Source organism: Spodoptera frugiperda, chromosome 1 (assembly GCF_023101765.2).
Source record: "Spodoptera frugiperda isolate SF20-4 chromosome 1, AGI-APGP_CSIRO_Sfru_2.0, whole genome shotgun sequence".
NCBI lineage: Eukaryota > Metazoa > Arthropoda > Insecta > Lepidoptera > Noctuidae > Spodoptera > Spodoptera frugiperda.
The window spans coordinates 1,424,286-1,445,412 of record NC_064212.1 but is presented as its reverse complement, the minus strand read 5'-3'; the positions used below and the strand labels follow the sequence as shown (position 1 = coordinate 1,445,412).

The 21,127-nt window shown below is 36.9% G+C and overlaps 1 protein-coding gene and 1 non-coding gene across 2 annotated transcripts in view; both read left to right on the top strand.

Annotated features, from left to right (window-relative positions):
- LOC118273287 (adenylate kinase isoenzyme 5) overlaps window positions 1-21,127 on the top strand; it is a 34,124-nt gene that overhangs the window by 1,138 nt on the left and 11,859 nt on the right. Inside the window, exons 2-5 of the mRNA XM_050696269.1 lie at window positions 312-470; window positions 1,501-1,611; window positions 7,845-7,987; window positions 11,851-12,033. Of these exons, the coding sequence (XP_050552226.1) occupies window positions 312-470; window positions 1,501-1,611; window positions 7,845-7,987; window positions 11,851-12,033 (596 nt within the window). The remainder of the gene's footprint in view (window positions 1-311; window positions 471-1,500; window positions 1,612-7,844; window positions 7,988-11,850; window positions 12,034-21,127) is intronic.
- On the top strand, window positions 14,371-14,444 carry Trnai-aau (transfer RNA isoleucine (anticodon AAU)). The gene has a single exon. It is a non-coding gene; the product is annotated as a tRNA-Ile (tRNA).

The following is a 21,127-nucleotide window of genomic DNA, read 5'->3' as shown; positions in this document are numbered from 1 at the left end:
CACCCTGTGACTTTCTGGCTGTGATATACTTACCACTATGATAGCTGACAATTTATAAAAATGTCATTTTATGGGTAACCAGTGCAGCTGTAGGAGTTTTAAATTATAATTTTAATTTATAGAATTTAAAGAATACAGTTAATTGCAAAAAAGAACTGTAATGAAATGTACCTATATTAAAAGTACACAGGTTAAATATTTTAACTCTGATAGTCGTTCAAATCCTAATTAATGATGCATCAAAGAACTTGAATGTCCAAACACATAGACCAGCTCTCCAAACACCTTTCTAACTACAAAATGATGTTCAGAACAAAAAAATGAAGAGTTGGAGACGACGGGCGGGGATCGTAGTCGAGGAGAGAGCGCGTGGGCTGGCCGCGCCACGCCGCCGGCAGCCGCCTTCCCCATGCAGAACTCAAGCCACGTCAAGTTCGAGCCGCCTAATGTGCCTGTTATATTCGTATTGGGTAAGTTAACAAAAATCTGTGTAAAATTACCATAAAATTCGGGCGTCATAAAGAGCCGGCCAATCTTTGCTAATAATTTATCTAAACAGCAGCATGATGTATAAATCTGTAGCAAATATAGATTTGCACTTTTTGTTTCTGTATCATGCGCAGTCAGATCTAATGCTAAAGGTTTTACGTGCTTCGGGTAACATAAATAAAACAAAGTACTGGGTTTTCGAAACGGGCAATTTTAAAAAGAATATTCTCGAGTCCGGAGAGCATATTAAACCCATAGTGTAAGAAGATTCTAGTTCTTATAGTCGTTTTATTATTGATAAAATTCTTCAATTTCTCAACAAAATTCTTCATTCAAATCTGATCTCAGAGGAAAATAGCTACAAAATAACGCAATTACACGTTAAAATTATAAAATTAAGCTGAATGAGGGCCTGGCTTAATTTTAAAATGTTTACATTACCAATCATAGTCCACAGAGTCCCAGCACACAAAGACACAATATCAAATTCAAATCTAGTTAGGAAACTTCCAGAAGGAAGAATAACAAGTCTTATGCCCGAATACTCAAACACTACTCAATATTAAAACGCTCTCAAATGCAGTACTGTCACTATCAATTCTTTATAAAATGACAGAGACAGCACGACATTTAAGTACAACTTAAAATTGAGTAGCGTTTGAGTATTCGGGTGTTTTATGAGACATGCCGGTAATCGAACAGACGTATTACCTGATGGTAAGCAATCGCCGCCGCCCATGGACACTTGAAACACCAGAGGCTTTACAAGTGCGTTACCGGCTTTTTGGGAGTTAGGAATTTAAGGGTTGTTGTTCGGGAATGGGGATGGGGAAGATTGGGAAGGAGGGAATTGGGCCTCCGGTAACCTCACTCACACAACGAAACATAACGCAAGCGTTGTTTCACGTCGGTTTTCTGTGAGGCCGTGGTATCACTCCGGTCGAGCCGGCCCATTCGTGCCGAAGCATGGCTAACATAAAAAATGTGTTAACCAGTTTCCATGATGGGCAGGTGGTCCAGGCAGTGGGAAGGTGACCCATTGCGACAATCTGATGCAGGAGCGCCGAGGCGTGGTGCACATCAACATGACCGACCTGCTGCAGCAGTACGCCATCGGCAACGGTACTACTCTACCCGGTTTGCACTTTATGTAGTATAGATTTAGATTACACTGTAGTTAGTTGAGTAGATTTAGAGAACTCGTAGTTAATATAAGTAACATAAGGTGTATTATGGCCTGATGGGAATAAACGACATAATAATTCGACAAACAGATCATAAGGGTTCAGATTTGACAGAGCACTGCTGTCTGGGGCTGCTCTTCGAAGCGAGTTAGTGCTGTCGTATGGACAAATTGTGAATGTCGACTCTTAAAATAATTCTACTCTTTCGTTATCATACGGCAACTGACTTCGAGTAGGTATAGAGTACCTACTTCTTCTAAAATACAGAAATCATCTTACGACTTCTTCCACTTTGGGTGAGGGAGAGAGAGTGTCAGACTCATACTGACTAAAAACCAACCCGTTCTCCTTTCTACTCCTGCTTTTCGAGCCGGAGCTCCAGTAAAGTGTTAGGCAGACCGCAGCTCCGAAGTTATTTGTGTCTAGATGTATGGCTATTAATAAATCGACTCTTTACACGATTAAATACCTTGAAGTTAAGAACCTTGAACAGAATTCATGAATGGATACCATGAATGAGGCCTTCGATGATTTTGGATTACCCGTGAGGTTGTCTGCAGCTCCGCAACTTCTAACCAAAAATACTTGAATAATTCTAAAATTGACATTGTAGACTAGATAGCCAACCCTTTTTGTGTGTCAGTCAAAACCGAAACCACTTTAACAATTACTTGCGACCACAGCAACTCAATAATGCACGCCATTATCGAGTTACTGCGAATATTCGCTTCCTAGTACCTAATCATGAGTCAGGTTTACAGATATGTTTAACTTCAATATTTGTATTGTTTTTTCAATTGATTTTATTTACACAACTTTGCAATTGCCCAACATTATGATATACTACGGTATGCCATAGTATCTCGTATTCTTTGCGACAAAGAAAAATAACTACAATTTTATCGAGTGACAAATAGTATATGTATAGCCCGATTACCGCCTTCCTAATCTTCCCAATCCATGATTTCCCAACAACACTTACCCCCGAATACTGAAATGCTACTCAATATTAAGTTGTACTTAAATATCACGCTATCTCTGTCATTTTACAAAGAATTTATAGAGACAGAACTATTTTTGAGAGCGAGTTAAAATTGAGTGGCATTTGAGTATTCGAACATTAAACGCCTTACGTCCAAAAGGCGCGCAATGCAAGTGCATTGCGCGCCTCTGGTGTTTCGAGTGTCCATTGGTGGCGGCGATTGCTTACCATCAGGTGATCCGTCTGCTCGTTTACCGGCTTATACCTTAAAAAAGTATAGCGCAACTTTTCTATACAAATTAACAAGCTGATTAAAGTATACATAGAAGTATTTGGCAAACAAAGTAAAGTTCACATGTGTCGTGACAGCAAGCATTAAATAATTAAAGTATAGTGCAATTCATTGATTATAACTGCCAGATAATGCAAGCCACGCCAGGGGGCAGCGTTGTTGAATTCCTGTGTAATTGTGCCTTCGTGGTCACTGGGAGTTTGTATGTGAACTTTGATCACCGATGGTCACGAGTATTAAACTCACAGCTTTGTTTCGTAAAATAAATCGCATAGATTTATTTCGTCATGCCTTTTATCCCCGAAGTGGTAGACAGAGGTGCACATTACGGCACGTAATGCCGCTATACAATGTACACCCACTTTTCACCATTTGTGTTATAAGTCCCATATAAAGGGGAGTAAGCCTATTGTCATAAACTGAGCACAATTCCAGGCTTCGTACTGCTAAAAAATTTTTGAAACACTGAAAAAAAGCATAGTAATACCTTGTCCGACTCGAGAATTGAACCCAAGACCTCTTGTTCGGCAGTCGCCCTTGCGAGCACTCGACCAACGAGGCAGTTCTTGGTTACATTGTATACCAAGGCTTGTTGTTTTTGTAACAAATAACAAAAGGTGGTCGGTGAAAAAAAAACATTAAAATTCACTTTATGCTAATTACTGCAAGCCCTACAATAACATTTGCACTAATTAAATATGTAGCCATGAAGTAAAAATGCAGAAATAATTTGAAATTTAAATAAAGGTTGAAATTATAAGTATACATGAACGTTTAAAAAAAATACAATTTTGTTACGTGTCCGCGTCATGAAATACTTGTTTATTTCCTATCCTTTACTTTAGTTTATATGTAAATAGTAATAAAATAATTTTTCATAATACTCCGTACTTTATAAGCTCACTCATAATGCGTCATAATTTTTTAACGAAACGTAAACACTACGAGATTTCGTAGGCGACATGCTACGTTTGCTACGAATGTTACAAAGCGTAGCAAAGGCCTACGAAGGCTCGTAGCTTCTTAAGTACGGTTATCTAAGCGATGGACTTAAATCTAGTAGGTTCAATCCATTTTTATAATATGAAACAATGTAGGCAAAAAAATATTGTAATTGTGAACCTACAAGCTGTGTTACGGCATCAGCTTATAAGCTTAAAAGAAAGTAACGAAATTTTTCCTACTAAATCTGATGCCGCGGGAACTCGGTACTCGTAGTATCATTCGGAACGTAAATCTCGATTCATGCGAGAATTTTGGAATATAGAAACCTATTTTCGATGCTCTCTGAAGAGCGGCGTCGCCCGCATTCCCTAGAATCGATACGTGTACGTTGCATGCATAGCTTAATATCAGTGGAAACGATGACATTGTTTCAAAGTTTAGCTATTGTATCTTTGTAGCATAGCTACATCACACATCTCTGGTGGAAAAGCCACCTTAAAGTCCAATACAGATTCAAACGTAGTTGTGAAAGAAAAAAAAAGTAATTTTCTTTATAAGTAGGTACTTGCTACGAATATTATGACTGGTATACAATACGTATGTGGTACTCGTAACATTTTTAATAGCTCGCATTGTCGCATTATATTCTTTTACGACTGTTTTCAATGACAACAGGAACATAGGTAGGTATTACTAGTTAGTTTAGTTTGCAGTAAAGTATCTCAAATAGTTATTCAACTTTTATTATTCTATGACCTATAGAAATTGAATCATATTTTCATTCATAGCAGAGTAAATCAGTATTTCCTCTGTCTAAGCAGGCGGACTACCAAGCCGGTTACCGGGGCTTCAGCTCAAGAAACAGGAGTAGATACGGTGGTTTTTAGCCAGAACAAAGACACAGATTATTTTGGTGTATATATCGTAAATATTTATATTCATGTGCACAAGTGATTATTTCAATATTACACATAGACACTTCAATTGTAGTTATTAGTCTAGATTTAATATCATACAGTTAAAAGCATCAAAGAAAATAAGTTAATACATAAGGTACTTATTAAACTTTTCACCATATCTGTGTCATCCTACTATTTTATTAACAAACACCGTTTTCAAAACCTTTAATTTTTGGCCAGACGGCTAACAAATTCGTTGTCACACGTGCATATTTTATCAATGACGGTAATTGAACCCGGAACCCTCCACACGACAATTTGTCGACTCATCTGTTTGCGGTCAAAGAACTCGAAACGATGAAATGAAACGATACTGAACAGAAATCAATCTTGTACCATTATAATAGAGTAGAAAGTTGAGTGAAAGGGTTGGTATGGGTTTATTTCGAAAAGTCTCACATGTTGATTGTAATAGCAATCAATATATACAAAACTCTTCCCTTATTTGTGTTTGAATGAATTTACTGACAACACACTAAGCACAAGTTGTTTAAACTATCATTCTGTTGTACTCAAATACATTTAATAATTACTTAAACTATTCCTTCATATCGACAGCCTATAGGTGGTCACTGCTGACCAAAGGCCTCTTCTCACACAGAGAAGAGCTTCACCACCTACCACCATGGCCACGCTTATTCAATTTGGCGATTTCAAACCTATAATCAGAATTTATAAACCCAGGTTTCCTCTCGATGTTTTTCTTCAAACTATTCCTTAGTAACGATTTTCTTCCAAAAACAATTACTAAAAACTGGATTAAGTAACCATTAAATGACTGTGAGTGCGGCGGTTAGACGCTAGAAAGGTTAGGGTAGGCAGAAAGCACATTAAGGTATGATTAAAAATTATTCAGAAATTATTTACCATTACCATAAAATAAATCTTATAGATTATGCTCTGGCTTGAAAAGCAGGAGGAGGAACTATCTATCTTTTTCAGTAAGTTTCTAAAACTCCTTCGCCTTCCCAAGGCGGGAGAAGTTGTTATGTTTCTACAGGATCAGGAAATAGTAATGTATGCTTTAGAAATGTATGAAATCGTAGTCCTGGGCTTAAATAATGTGTTTTATTGTCCTGATGTTTGTACATTCATAGTGTGTATGTGTATGTATGTGTGAGTAAATATTAACTTATTCGTGAAATGTTTGTTTTCTACGAAATGTAAATATTAATTAAGGGTGGTATTTGTATTTTGTTTGTAAAACGATGAATCAGGCTCAGTGGCTAGCACGAGTACAACACGTGTTCTGAGTTCGATTAATTAGTAGGTATATACCGAGTATATTAGGCTTTAGTTATTACTGAAGTTTAGATTACCATTATACTAAAGTTATTCGTTATTAATTTAATATCACAACTTTTTTCTTTGAAGGTGTATACAGCAATGCTTATTTTCTAAAGTTGACATTTTGTAAGTTTTGATAGTGATTAATTAACGCAAAACCATTTATTTATAACGGTTTTATAAATCAATGTACAAAATATTTTCTTTTATTTTTTTCTTAGCGAGAGAGATAGAGAAAGAATGGCATGATGTTCGAGGACGATAATTTTAAATTCAACCTAGTATACCTAACTAGCTTACCTATATTATTACAATCCTAATGTCACACACTGCACACACACGTGTGTAAAGTTGTATGTTTGCAAACGCATCATGACAAAAAGAAAACAATTTGGCCTAGTTTTTTAAGTAGATATTCAATTTTTGTGTACTACAATGTATTACAATGACAGGGTTCTATTTTAAGTAGACACTTTTTAGCAAGGTTCTACTTACAATAGACAAGGCCAAAGAATCAATGCTTAACGGGCTTGCAGGGCTTCGGCTCGAAAAGCAGGAGTAGGAACGCGGTGGTTTTTAATCAGTAAATGTGTTTCAGTATAATCCTTCTCGATTCAAAAAATAGACATCAAAATTGGTAAAGTGCATTCAAAAAAAACTTATTGAATTTTAAACAAATAAACTAACATAAACACTGTCTTTAAAACGTTCAACAGATGCGGACGACCAATTCGCCATGCACCGTTTGTTATGCAAATCTGAATGGTATGACAACTCAATAGGACACATTCAACAGATACTTAGCCAGTTTTCGAACGTTTGCAAAATAAATAAACAAAGATTATTTTACGAAGGCTTTTTAGCTGCCAATTCAGTTGTCCGGCCAACGCGCCAACAATGTAGTTAAATTAATATAATTTTACGATGCTAGTCACTACACAGCTTTCCGTAAATTTGCCATCAAAATCATGTTGTTTTTCTAATATGCAAATCTCGCAAACGAAGGAAGAATTTTAAGACGCTCTGAAAGATAGTTCTGTCACTACAAATTCTTTATAAAAGACAGAGATAGACGCGATATTTAAGTACAACTTAAAATTGAGTAGCAATTCAGTATTCGGGCGTAAGGGCTAAAAATACAGTTACCTTATCTGTATATCCTCATATTAAAACAGACTCTATCAACACAATTTAAAAGCAATCCTATACAAATGCTAAACAAAATACAGTGAAACCTCGTTAAGTGAGACATCAAGGGACCTTCAAATTGGTATCACTTATAGAGGTATTCCACTAACCCAGTGTCTCAGATAAAAAGGTATAAATAAACATTTGTCTCATTTACAGAGGGTTTCATTAATGGCGGTGAACATATGGATTATTTCACATAAAGAGGTGTGATTCTTAAATAAAACAATGTGTTATGTGCACATTATAAATGAATAAGAATAAGTAAATCCACAAACAAAACGATGTTGTCTCAGTTACTGAGGTTTATACATTAAAATTCACTTTCTATCTCATTAATAGAGGTAACTATGATGATAAATCAAAAGAACGAATCTTAGATAAATAGGTTTGTTTGTCCCACTAATAGAGGTAATTCAGTGCCAATGGGTAGGGACCTCAGTATGAGTTCCATTTGTGGAGGTTCCTCACTTATCCAAGTCCCACTTAACCAAGTTTCACTGTACTTTGTTCCGTAGACATGCAAGATTTCGGCACGTTGTCGAGCACGACAGTGACGGAGGTGCTGATGCTGGAGATGAAGATGGCTCCCACGGCGAAGACGTACCTCGTGTCCGGGTACCCGCGCTCCATGAGAGATGTCGCTGAGTATTCCGATAAGGTAAGATCTTACAAATAGACGGTGCGGTGGTTGTACAACTGGCTGCCGCGCAACTGGTAGAGCGTTTAATTCTAGGAGCCACTTTTTGTGTGATCCACAAATTATTGTTTCGGGTCTGTATGTTTGTAAACGCACCCACGATACAGGCTATACACGATAAGGCAGGCGAAAAAACGTATAAGCTAAGATTTCGGATGTCCTCCTCCTCTCAAAGACCGGCAATAGACTTGTAACTCCTCTGGTGCCAAAGAATTAGGTAATGAATTGCCAGACCTTGTGCTACTCCTGATCCGGCTCGAAGGGCAGAAGTAGGAACGGGGTGTTTTTTAGTCGGTAAGAATCTGACAAGTAGAAGTCATTAGATGATTCCCCTCCTCCCCCAAAAGACCCTGTGCTACTACAAAAGATTGCAAAAAACTGTAAAAAAATCCCCATAGTCCCCGACTTGGGTATCGAATCATCAAGCAATCACACCAGCGGTCACCCGAAGCCGAACCCGATATTGAATCAATTGAGCAATTAATCACAGAACAAAATATAATGTGAGCTACCATCTTGATAAAAGTTATTTAACAATATTGTCGATCGATGAGACGAAGACAGTTAGGATAAAAATCGGTATATTTATGTCAAGGACAGGCCCAGCTGTGGCCAAAGTAACAATTTATAAAATCGACAGCTACGATACATAAGGTATATGTACATATATAGGTATGTACGGTTTGTGTCGATAATTATTTCGTCGAAACTTCTGATCGTATTTGGTTTATTTCTGTCAGAAAAGGTAAAAGAGGATTTTCAGTGTTGATTATTTGTTTCAAAAAAGAGTGGGAATGGTCCCCCAGGATAATCTAAGAGAACTTTCACCTCGTCACAAGAACCCACTGTCGAGCTTCAGGGACAATTTTTTGTAAAAAATAACCCATAGCAGAGAGATCGGACCTCGAAAGAAGAGAGAAATTAAAAAATACAACGTGCAACGTCACGCCTTTTATCCCCAAACCGGTAGGCAGAGGTGCACAATACGCCATGTAAATCCGCTATGCACTGTACACTCACTTTTCACCATATGTGTTATAAGTCCCGTGTAATAGAGGTTGAGCCTATTGCCATATACCGGGCATAATTCCAGACTCCGTGTTACTACTGAAAACCGAAAAAAGCCTAATAATATTTTGTCCGACCCAGGAATCGAACCTGAAACCTCTTGTCTGGCAGTCGCACTTGCAAACACTGGACCAACGACGCAATCTAAATTAAAAAAATAATAAAGAATCAGAAATACCAAGAAATAGTATGCACTATCTACAAATCAGCCCTGATACCTCGTGCTAGTGAAATGAGTCAGTAAGAAAATATAGTTCTTCCCCTAGGGCATTAGATAGATTAGTGGCTACTAATGAAACTGTTCTCTAAGGGTTGCAAGTTACTGCTGCACTAGTAAGTGTTATTAAAGGTCGGGTAACACAATATGGCTGGCGATGCAAATGTCAAAGTCCTGTAGAACAGATGTTATAATGGTAGGGTTAAATAGGTGCTGTAATTGAGGTATGTGCTCAATTTTGTTTGTCCTTCATTTCTATGCAGATTTTTTCTTAGAGGGCCCGCCTGATGGTTTGGTGGCCGTAACTTAAGTCCACTTATAACACCAGGTCTGACGATGTCAACATGAACAGGACTATAAGTTAAATTCAACAAAAAACTTATGTGATCGGACTTAAGCTGAATTGGCGTCTTAGACCATAACATTCTTGTGCGTACGGCGCGTCGCGTTTCGCGAGCGTCTCAAAGCGCCACCAGACCACAGTAGATGGGGCCTAGTAGGGCTGATGCCGACCCCAAGCTAGGAACAGGGTGGTTTTTACTCATTAAGAGTCTGACACTCCCACTCGTGTCGCCCTGGGCAAGGGAAGTCAATGGATGATTTTCCCCATAAAAACACCATACCACTATTAAATATTTTGTAATCTATGTATGTTCTCTGTTACACGTATGAATGCAAGCTTTAATGAAATTGCCACAAAGGTGACTCATCGGTTTTACGTATCGCCATGAAATAGATACGAGTATACGTTTTACAAGTGATCGCGTCATTTTACATTTTTAACATGACGTGACGTCAAGTTCGCTACTCTTATTACTTACCTATTATGAAGCGAAAATAACTTTATTTTATGCATTTCACATAAATATTGACTACTTTTATGAATGCCCTGAGTAAATAGATTGCTTATGGAATGTTCCATAAATACCCATATCTAATAATTATAAAAAAAGAAATATAAAAATAATAAAATGTTTATTTGGTGTAAAAGCCAGAATATAAAGTAAATCGCTTTTGTTTCAAGTTAAGAATGTGCTAACATGTTTAAAATGCTCTAAAACTAAGAGATATGGTAGAAATCCTGAAACATGGTCTCTGCTCTAGAATAAAAACTATATTAATGTTAAACTAAAACCATCGTACATAGATACCCACCATACAGTAATTGATGGGTGTCCAACGTCCATGCAACCTCTAATTACGTAGATATTAATTTGTCGCTTCGTTCCCGTGTCGTCGCCGTCGCGTGCTCCGATTCACGCTAGACACACGTGATACTGTGATACTCGCTATAATGACCTGTTTTCTGTGTATTTTACGTTTATTTACTAATATTTGTATTTAATACTTCGATCGCCTTGTTGGTCGAGTGGTCGCAAATGCGACTGCTGGGCAATGGGTCTCGGGTTCGATTCCCGGGTTGGTCAAAGTATTACTGACTAAAGACCCCTTGCTTGGTCGTATTTACGATAAACCGACAAATAGTACTTTTTTAAGGTATAAGCCGGTAAACGAGTAGACGGATCACATAATGATAAGCAATCACCGCCGCCCCTGGACACCCGATACACCAGAGACGTTACAAGTGTTTCACGTCAGTTTTCTGTGAGGCCGTGGTATAACTCCAGTCGAGCCGGCCCATTCGTGCCGAAGCATGGCTTTCCCACATTTAAATGTCCTACGTATCGACTACTAATTAACTATAATGATAGGAAAGGGTATATGACTCATACACTGAACAGTATCTAGCTTATAATGATTCTGCGAACCATGAAACCGTGGAATACGAGTACTTCAAGTTTCAATAGATTCAATGCTAAAATCTAATAGAGTTCCTTGACTTTGCTGGAGGGTAATTCTGGTTTGACGTCATATGAGTAGACGTCTATTGAGTATTGTGATAATATATCTCTTTAATGATGTGTTCTTCCAATAAAAGGGTTGGTGTTACTGAAGTAGTGTTTAGTTTTTTTATTGATATTTCTTGAATAAAATTGCTACCATACCATATCTATGCAGAAATGGTATTGGTAAGAAATAGGTGTGACTTCATACTTGGATCAAAGTAAAATGCGTTTAACTGCCGATTTTAATAACAGATCTCATTTCAAAATCTTTACATTAAGATCGATGTGCGGAAATCGAGCATGCTACACGCTGCGCGGCAGCCGTACAGTCGACATTAGATCTATAGAGTTTCTGTCAAAAGTGAAGATAGACCCAAAGATTTTGAATTAAGCGGTTATAGAAATTGGCAGTGAGCTAAACTATCTGTGGTGGCTTTGCCAATGGATGATTCTTTTTAAACATCTCGAAAGTCTAACAGTAACTGGAAAGTGTGTATGAACAAACAAAATAAATCGCGAAAATGACTCCTCTCAACCTGGGTGAGTGAAACGAGAGGGAATGTCAGGTTCTTACTGACTAAAAACCACCCTGTTCCAACTTCTATTTCAAGCCGGAGTTACAACCCCAGTAAACCTTACGTTTCTTCGTAGCCCTGGATTTTCAAAACCTAATTTTCTCATTTTCTCCCTAGATCCAGACTATAAACGGCGTAGTCCTGGTGAGCTGGCGGCAGCGGGTCCTGGAGCGACAGATCGAGTATGGCGCGCGGCTCGGCCACGTGGTGCTGAGTCTGGCGCGGATGGAGCTCAACAACTTCTACAAGAACGTCATGCCCGTGGCTGACTACTTCGACCAGACTAACATGCTGATTGCGGTAAGTAGCATTTGTAGAAGACTACTGTTTTAAGTTTGTAAACTGAAGTGGTCACTAGTACTTACTGTCATTAGAACTTAAAACGGTGTAACTATTTACTATGTTTATGAATTTTTGCAAGTTTCCGATATTTAAATCGAGTTGTGAAAGATACAAGTGACAGTAGTAGCGGCGTCGTGTTGATGATGATGATGATGAAATCTGATGACATGTAGGTATTCTACTCTGACGTGGAAGTCAAAGTCAAATAATTTATTCCAATTAAACGTCAACAAATAAAGAAATAAACAATAGTCTGTCAGTCTGTCCGGCTGTAAAGCTAGGTGCTCGTTCGTGGCGTTACTACAAGCCATATTATTTATACATACATTATACTTGCACGTACATACGTATGTGGATTCTTTACATTACCTTCGAAGCTTCCTTGTCCTTGACCAATAAATACGATTGTCTTGTACAAATGCTCACTCGGTCAAGGGTTCCGCCCTTTTTTCGAAGGTTACGGTCGAGTACCACTGAACGTGTACCTGACTGTGATTTGGAAAGTTTAAAATTGCTATATTTGTATTATAGCTGAAATCGTGAGACGTTCTAAATTAATTATGTTTCTTTCGGCTTACTCACGTAACTGTTTGACGAGGTATTCGACTATTTCAAACCATTGTAGAGGCTCATTCATGAGCCGCATTCCACAAAACACAAAAAGTCGCGAAAATGTTGCTATTACACTTTATCCGACCGGAACAATGCTGTAACTCCGTGCGTTGCTATATTTAGATAGTACAGTATTTTTATTTTTTTAAAATTCTAATATAACGTAAAATGTTGGTAACCTCGCGAATCGATTTAGAATTTTACCTAGTACCTATTTAGGATAGTTGTATGTTTGAATGCACTAAACCCTGGAACTACTGGTTTGATTTGTAAACATGATTTTGTGTTGGATACAAAATTTATCAATAGAAGCCAAGCAGAGCGGATAAAACCGCACGGAAATAGCTAGTGATTAATATGTGTTAATAATGGCTATCTTTCAGCAGGAGATTGTACAACACTTCTTATCATGTATTCATAATTATTATCTCGTTATCTCTTGCATTTCAGTAGCTACATGTGTAAGTACAGTCTTTGATTACCTAAATCCATTTTAGTCTTTGATTATGATTATCAATGACACAAGAGAAAAGCCTAGTGTGGGACAACGATTTTTTTTTTAAATGAACAAATAATTCACGTTATACTTTACCTCTAACAAAACAGGCAAAATAATGCTATTAGGTACTAAAATAAACCTTTAATACCATAATATAGAATCAACTTGGAATCTTTCCAAACAATATATCCAAGCAATTTATTGTACACAAGTCTTCTACCCGTGACTTCATCCACGTGAAATGTACAAGATTCCTCTCGATTGTACCGTTCCTGTAAAAATATTAGGTTAGGTACTAGATACAAGTATGTAGACAGGTAGTCCCTGAAAAGAGTAAGAGTAGTTAGCCATCCATTTTCTACTTGAGATGTGCTATGTAGCTATGATAAGAAGAGGCAATAGCTAAACTGGGAAACTGTGTGACCGTTTCCAGTGATACTAAACTATGTAGTTGTGCTAGAAAGACATATCGCCGTAAATAAGCTGTGCTGGAGAGGAAGATGTGCAGCTGGAGTTTACCGATGTATCAATAGCAGGGAAGCCATGGATGGCTTCCCTGCTATGTTCATGTTTTTTATGGAAAGATGCGTGCTATGGATAGCACGCATCTTTCCATAAAAACATTGCATAGCTGAGTCCGTTTTCACCAGTGCTAAGCTATATGTGCTATTGAATATGATGGGTGGAAGCCAAACGCATCCACAGCAACATAGCATAGCACATCTCTGGTGGAAAAGCAACCTTAATATCACAATAGAAAGTACCTACTTAGCTTACGTTGTTCCCTCAAAAGTAACCTTCCCAAAATCCAATGCTGAAAGAATAAAGGTTACCAATTTTGCTCACCAGGTGGCGCTTTATGTAATGTGATTCGTGAGGTTTACTCATTTATTCAATAAAGTATTATCAGCTTTAGTAAAATATAAAATTAGCTACAATGGTGATTGGAATTATACATCACATAAACCCATTTTACTTCTTAAAAACGGTGGGCCTTATTATTAAAATCAGTCTCATAGTTTCAGATTAACATCAATCGGTCAATTCTATCTTCTTTATACTAATACTATGTATAATCATTGAATATGCATGATGTAACAAAATACATAATCATGTAATAATATGCGTTTTCTGTTATATATACATTTTGGCAACCACTCCGCTATTTCGCCACTCCTCACATCGGCCCATTAGCTCAGTTGGTTAGAGCGTCGTGCTAATAACGCGAAGGTCGCGGGTTCGATCCCCTCATGGGCCACACTACTCTTTTTGTGTCGTTTCGCAACATTTTAATATTTTTTCTTTTTATAATTTTTCAGAACTTTGTCTTTTAGTCTATAAATGTGTTTTCAGTGAAAATTAATTTATACTGAACAAAAAAAGGTTAAAGATAGATAGATATGACAGAGCGCTACATGTTTCTCGTAGCAATACTTATGTAGATTCCTTACTCTATTACAACTGAAAATAGTCCTTCATAAGAAACTCAATTATATTTGTTATTTTATTAATGTTTTCGATTAAGCAACCTAATTATAAATTAGCAAAGCTCAATTCAATGAGTATCTACGTAATACGTAGATACGTACCTAAGACTAGTAAGATTATTAGTCTTACTAACATTATAAATGCGAATGTTTGTGACTTTGTGTGTGTTTTTGTAACTCAATCAAGTCTAAACGGCTGAAAAAAATTTGGAGCAGGGGTAGATTATGATCTGGAATAACATTTTATCCCACGGAACTGCGAGGAAGCCGCTGGCAGAAGCTAGTGTTAATATAATCTCTTCCATTACTCGTGATTGATAGACATTATCGCATGACATATCATGAAAAGCTGTATGGTGTGTTCTCACGTCCTTATGACATACTATAAGCGTTTTTCAATTTCTTACGAGTGAGTGAGAAAAATCATAAACTACGTAGAAATACCAGAATCAGTGCTAAAAGTTTCATGATTATAATTACAATTTTCAGTTAGCAAAAAATACCTATTCCATCAAAAAACAATTTAGCTAACAAACAACAACAACATAATATTTCGCTCAAACAAATCTAGAAACATGACTAGCTACGACAAACAAATAGAAATTAAACTTCATTAAATAATAAAACAATAATTTGATGAAATAACAGGTCTTACGAGAAGTCGCAACCGCGCATTACCTGCTCGGGAATCGAACGTGGCTCTTACAAAGCAGGTATTATTGAAATTATAGGTTATTATACATCGTGGACTTTGCATAATTAATATGAAAATGACTAGGTACCTGCCCAAAGCGGTTTTATCGTTCTTGCAACATAGTTTAGGTAGTAGATTTCATATTTTGTGACTAATATATAGATACCTACCTACGTGATTGTTTGAATTTTTAATTTGTTTTTCAATCTATACTAATATTATAAAGCTGAAGAGTTTGTTTGTTTGAACGCGCTAATCTCCAGAACTACTAGTCCGATTTGAATAATTCTTTTTGTGTTGAATAGTGCATTTATCGAGGAAGGCTATAGGCTATGACCAATAGGAGCCGAGCAGAGCGGGTAAAACCGCGCGGAAGTAGCTAGTGATTAATGGAGAGAGAGGACTATAGTGACGAATGATGATGAAATAGAGAGTGAATTATTGACTAAGAAAATGTATCAGAGAAATTGTAAACATTTTTTTTTTAAGAGTAACGAATGGAGTTTCTTGCTCGTTCTTCTCCATTCGAAGCTATACTTTGGAACGAACACTTAGCTAAGCTTTACTGACGCAATGACTGAGAGCATTGCGATCCGGTTAAGCCAAACTGTTCTTTAACCGACTTCAAAAAAGGAGGTTATCAGTTTGACCTGTATGTATGTATGTATGTATGTATCTGTGCGATTATCTTGAGTTTGGCTGAATAGATTTTGATGCGGTTTTCAGTGTTGTATTTATAAGAAGGTTCAAGGTATATTACCCGATTTAAAAAAGGGAGGCTTGCACTTTAACACGTGTTTTCAGTTATGGTTTTTGAAGACGGTTTTTTTAAACGTACTTTTGATGTTGTTTATAAAGATTTCTATCAAAGGTACTATTTTATCAAATTTCATTTTCGTAAAAAAATTGAGCTCAGTATAACTCGATTCGTCATAATGCGAATATTGTTTACAAATAAAAAAAAACACTAAAACAATACATTCGAAGACGTCATTATACAAAAAGCAATATCCAAACACCGAATATACAATAATAAGCCCTACCACCACAATTTCAGAGTTCAGTTTCAAACTAGACCTGTATAATGCCTTAAAATGGCCAATGAATAAATAATACTCTTGTCATGGATCTATGACCAATCGTTGTTTTATGCTACGTCACTGATATTTATGGATGGCTGTTTTTTTTCATGCACTTTGGAATATTAACCTTCAATATTTATTCTGTGCAAAGTTCTAAGCCCCCTTTGGATTGATTAAGGGGTCTTAGGTTGACATTACTTCATTTAGATTTTAGGTGATCAATCAGTTAGGTTAGAGTTTGGACGTAGACCGATTATACATATATAGCATTAATATTTTTTGAATTGGTCTAAGTTTATGATCGGTTGGTTGTAAATATGGCAGCCTAGTTAAAAACTCCGTTCTATTCTCAGGTTAGACAAAGCAATTTGAGCTCTTTAATAGTACATGAGCATAGTGTACCCTCCAACTAGGTGGAGTGACGATATCCGCAAGGTGGTTGGTAGTGGATGGATGCGTAGAGCTGAAGATCGAGCTCAGTAGCGTGCCATTGGAGAGGCTATGCCCACGAGACGAGAACAGGCTGATAATGATAATAATGATGCTGAATAGCATAATATGAGTATGAAATTGTGCTTAGTGGATGATAATAGTTTCGTCCCTTATTGAGTATGAAATGAGTATGCATATGAGTATGAAATGGTGCTAATAGATGGCAATAGTTTCGTCCCTTATTACATGTAACGCATAACATAATTAGAGAAAAGTGGTTGTTACATTGTGTGAACCAAAAGGTGTGACATTAGGTACGCCACCAAAAATCTCATCGACCTTCGAGACGTTTCGTTTCGTTTCGTTTTCGTCTACGTCTACAAAGATAAAACTAGAAAGTGGGTGTCATTACAATTACTGGCGGTTGGACATGACAATCGATGGTGGTGAATAAAACACACGTCGTTTGTCGCTCGGCTATCGATCCGTCAGTGACGGTCAACGTACAATGTCAGCCGCCGGACATGATTTACCTAACATTCACCATTAGATTGGCTGTTGGAGGTTAAGATCGGGGATAGGGGATCGGGGATTATTAGTGTCTGGAAGATCGATCTTTGGGTTTCTGGAAGGGATTCAGGGTTATGCTGGAGTGTGATAGAGTAGCTTTATTCTGTTACTTGGATCAGAGAGAGAGATTTATTCTGTTACTTGAAAAAGATATTTTAAGAACGTCAAAATCTTATAACATTAATATTAGATATCTAATGAATATCAATCGAAAGAGATATCAGAGAAAATAGATACCGCTATTTTAAGAACGTCAAAATCTTATAACATTACTATTAGATATCTAATTGGATATCAATAAAAAGAGATATCATAGAATAAAAGAGATAGCGCTATTTTACAAACACTTTAAACGTCAAAAATAAAGCAAATTAAGCGATCCTTCGACGGAGCACTTAATTCGTCCATCTGTTTTCTATTTATAGATTTCTGAATTGATTTCTCTATCTGTTATTGACTTGACTTGCGACTATTAACTGAGTACATCACCACTTTATCCCTCAAAGGGGTAAGAAGGTAGACAGAAGAGTACAATTATAAAGTACTAGATTCTGCCAGCGGCTTCGTCCGCGTTCCCGTGAGATAAAAAGTATCCTATTACCTAAGTCAGCTCATACCCTCTCTGAAATTTAATCAGTCAAATCCGTTTAGTATTTTCAGTAAAAATACCCGATTCCGCAACAATCCTTAAATTCTGAACCTTCAAAAGGCCGGCAACGCAGTTGGAACGTCTCTTGTGTTTCAAATGTCCATTAGCGTTGGCGATTGGTTACCATCCAGTGATAGGTCTGTTCGTTTACCGGCTTATATCATAAAAAAGACTCGCACAGCTACATAGCGAGATAAGGTCAAATATCCATTTGGACTTAATGGATGTTTTCTTTAGTCAGTGAGAAAACGAAAATGTTTTTGATAGTAATATTTCCATCCAAAGGTTATCTAGAAGAAATCACATTGTGTGATTAGATCGCTCATTGTACACATATTACTTAAAATGTGTGTAACCTAGGCTACTTAAATGTGTACAATAAACAATAAATATAGAAAGGTAGATGAAGTACATTTATTATGTCACGCTCCACCATCTCTTCTTTGTTATTTATTAGATATCTTTACGAATTCATCACCCCTGGCGCCATGCGTGGTGCGATGGTATTTCCCTTATAACGTGGTATTCATCATCTATTCTTTGTTTATTTATTCACGATAGTGATCTTTCACCTGCTCGTGGAATGACGGTACTACCTGTAGCTTGTAGCATTGTTGTAGTTGGGACAATACAATTGTCGTATGGGGGTGCTTTTCCATCAGAGATGTGCTATGTTACGTTGCTGTGGATGCGTTTGGCTTCCACCAATCTTATTTATTGGTACACACAGCTCAGCAACGGTGGAAACGGACTAAGCTACGCTATGTTTTTTTAGATGAAAAGATGCGTGCTATTTATGCGTACAATGGCTTTTCTACTATCGATACATCGCATACTCGAACTGCGTATCTTCCTCGCACAGCTACATAGCTTAGTATTAATGGAAACTGTCACATAATTTCACATCTCTGGTGGAAGTCATTCATTTTGTGTTTTTGTGGCATTTAGAGTTTAATTTCATTTGTAGTTTTCAAGAATTTGTAGTTTTCAGCGAGTCAGACTAATTCGTTTAGTTAGTTTTCAGCGAGAGACGAGTAAAACATTTGATTGATGTTTTTTTCTCCTGTCCACCATTGTCTACTATTTTGGATTATCTGATATATGTCCGTAGATACTTGATATTTGGCTTGGGCACGTTGCCACCTTTTACCTTGTTTTTACCTGTTGTGTTGTATGTTTTACTTTTATAATAATATAATTTAAATGATGCATTTTTTTTTTGTTTAATGTTTTTTGAATGTTTTAATTAATTTCAACTTTTTTTTTTCTTTTCTATTTTGTGTTTTGTTTTTGGTGCATCGTGCCTGGTGCCGAATAAATGATTTTTCTTTCTTTCTTTATATTTTACAATTGAAAATATTGCATTGGACTGGCCAATTCTTTAGAATTAATTTCCATCTCAGAATAATTAATATCAAGCTTTCGTAAAATTTTATTAAAGTGCAGCATAAAAATACAAAATCCTTTGTCTATCGACATCAGTTTTGGAAGAATCAATCGAATTGCTATACATTACTTCGAAAGCGAATAATTATATCGATTGATACAGATACATAGATTCTACTGGTCACACGTTCACAAACCGAAAAAAATATTGAATATTTTCAATGACAATTCATCAAAATAATTTCATACAAGCATTCATTCCAACACAAAACCCCTCACTAAATGAATTTACCTATTAAAACAGTTATTTACTAAAGATCCTATCTCCTAGACTATAACATTGGATATTAGATCTTAAACTAAAGGTTGTAAGGTCGAAAATTGGTTGGACAAATGTGCCTCCAATTACAGGGTAGGTTTATACATATTTAACTGATTCTGGGACTAAGTATGACGACGTTATCGATAGACAGACTGAATGTTTGTTTGTCTGCTTTTTATATAGGTATAGTCTATGGTCATGGTCAAAATGTTCTGTAGTTTAAGGTCCTTTGGGTCCCCAAGGCTGCGGAGAACCGCAAGGATTGCCGGGGTCCAGGCTCGAAGCAAGAGTAGGAATGGGGTGGTTATTAGATAGTAAGAGTCTGACACTCCCTCTCGCCTCACCCAGGGCGGGAGAAGTCAAGTTTTAATTGCTATTCGGATACTAAAATGAGTCTCGAACGAAATACAATAATTTTGACTGTACTGTTGGCGCGGCAGCTGGGCAACTGGTTGCAGTGCAACGTTTAGCGGGTTCGATTCCCGCACGGAGCAACTCTTTGAACTCTTTGCGTTATACTAGTTAATTTTTCCGGTCTGGGTATTATGTGTATGTTTGTAAACGCACCCACGACACAAGAAAAGGTACTAGTGTGAGGCAACATTTAAAAAAATAGTAATGTACGCTCGCCCTGTATATGCATTGTTCCTGAGCTGGATCTTAAAAAGTTTTATCGAGAATTTGAGATATCCATAAAAAGTAAGGTTATTGCATCCAGTATTGTATCAGGTCCTTGATCAAATGATTTGACCTTCTTTACCTATGAAAACTAAAATGAAATTAAATCTACAACACATTAAGTACAGGTACAATCACAAAACACGATCTTATCGCCAACAAGATAAATATCATTTTCGTCCGAAAGTCAGTTAGCACGTTGAACTAGGGTGACATATTACGATTTCTATGAAATGCTTAATAGAAAACATTAGAGGAATACCCATATACCATCAATCATGGTGCTATCTCTCATCTTTACACCTGTTAGCGCGGACAGTTAAGTAATGTCGATGTTTTATGTAGGGACATTTTTCTATCTGTTTTTAATAACTTGTATGTGCTTGGTGAATAGTATTAGTTAGGTTTAAAGGACCTACTTCCCATCCTCCTCGAAGGATGGCATTGAGTAGCGGGTTACTTCCTTAATAAAAAGTGTTCCGAGTTTCTATGAGTGGCGTAAATTGTTAACCATCATTCAAATCAAATCAACAGATTGATTTGCCGCGTTACCAATATGCAAGAAAATGTCGTGAGACATACTAACTTCTAGGTAAATAATGCATTCAAAGACTCGTCGGCTGTTACGAGTCCCGGTTGTA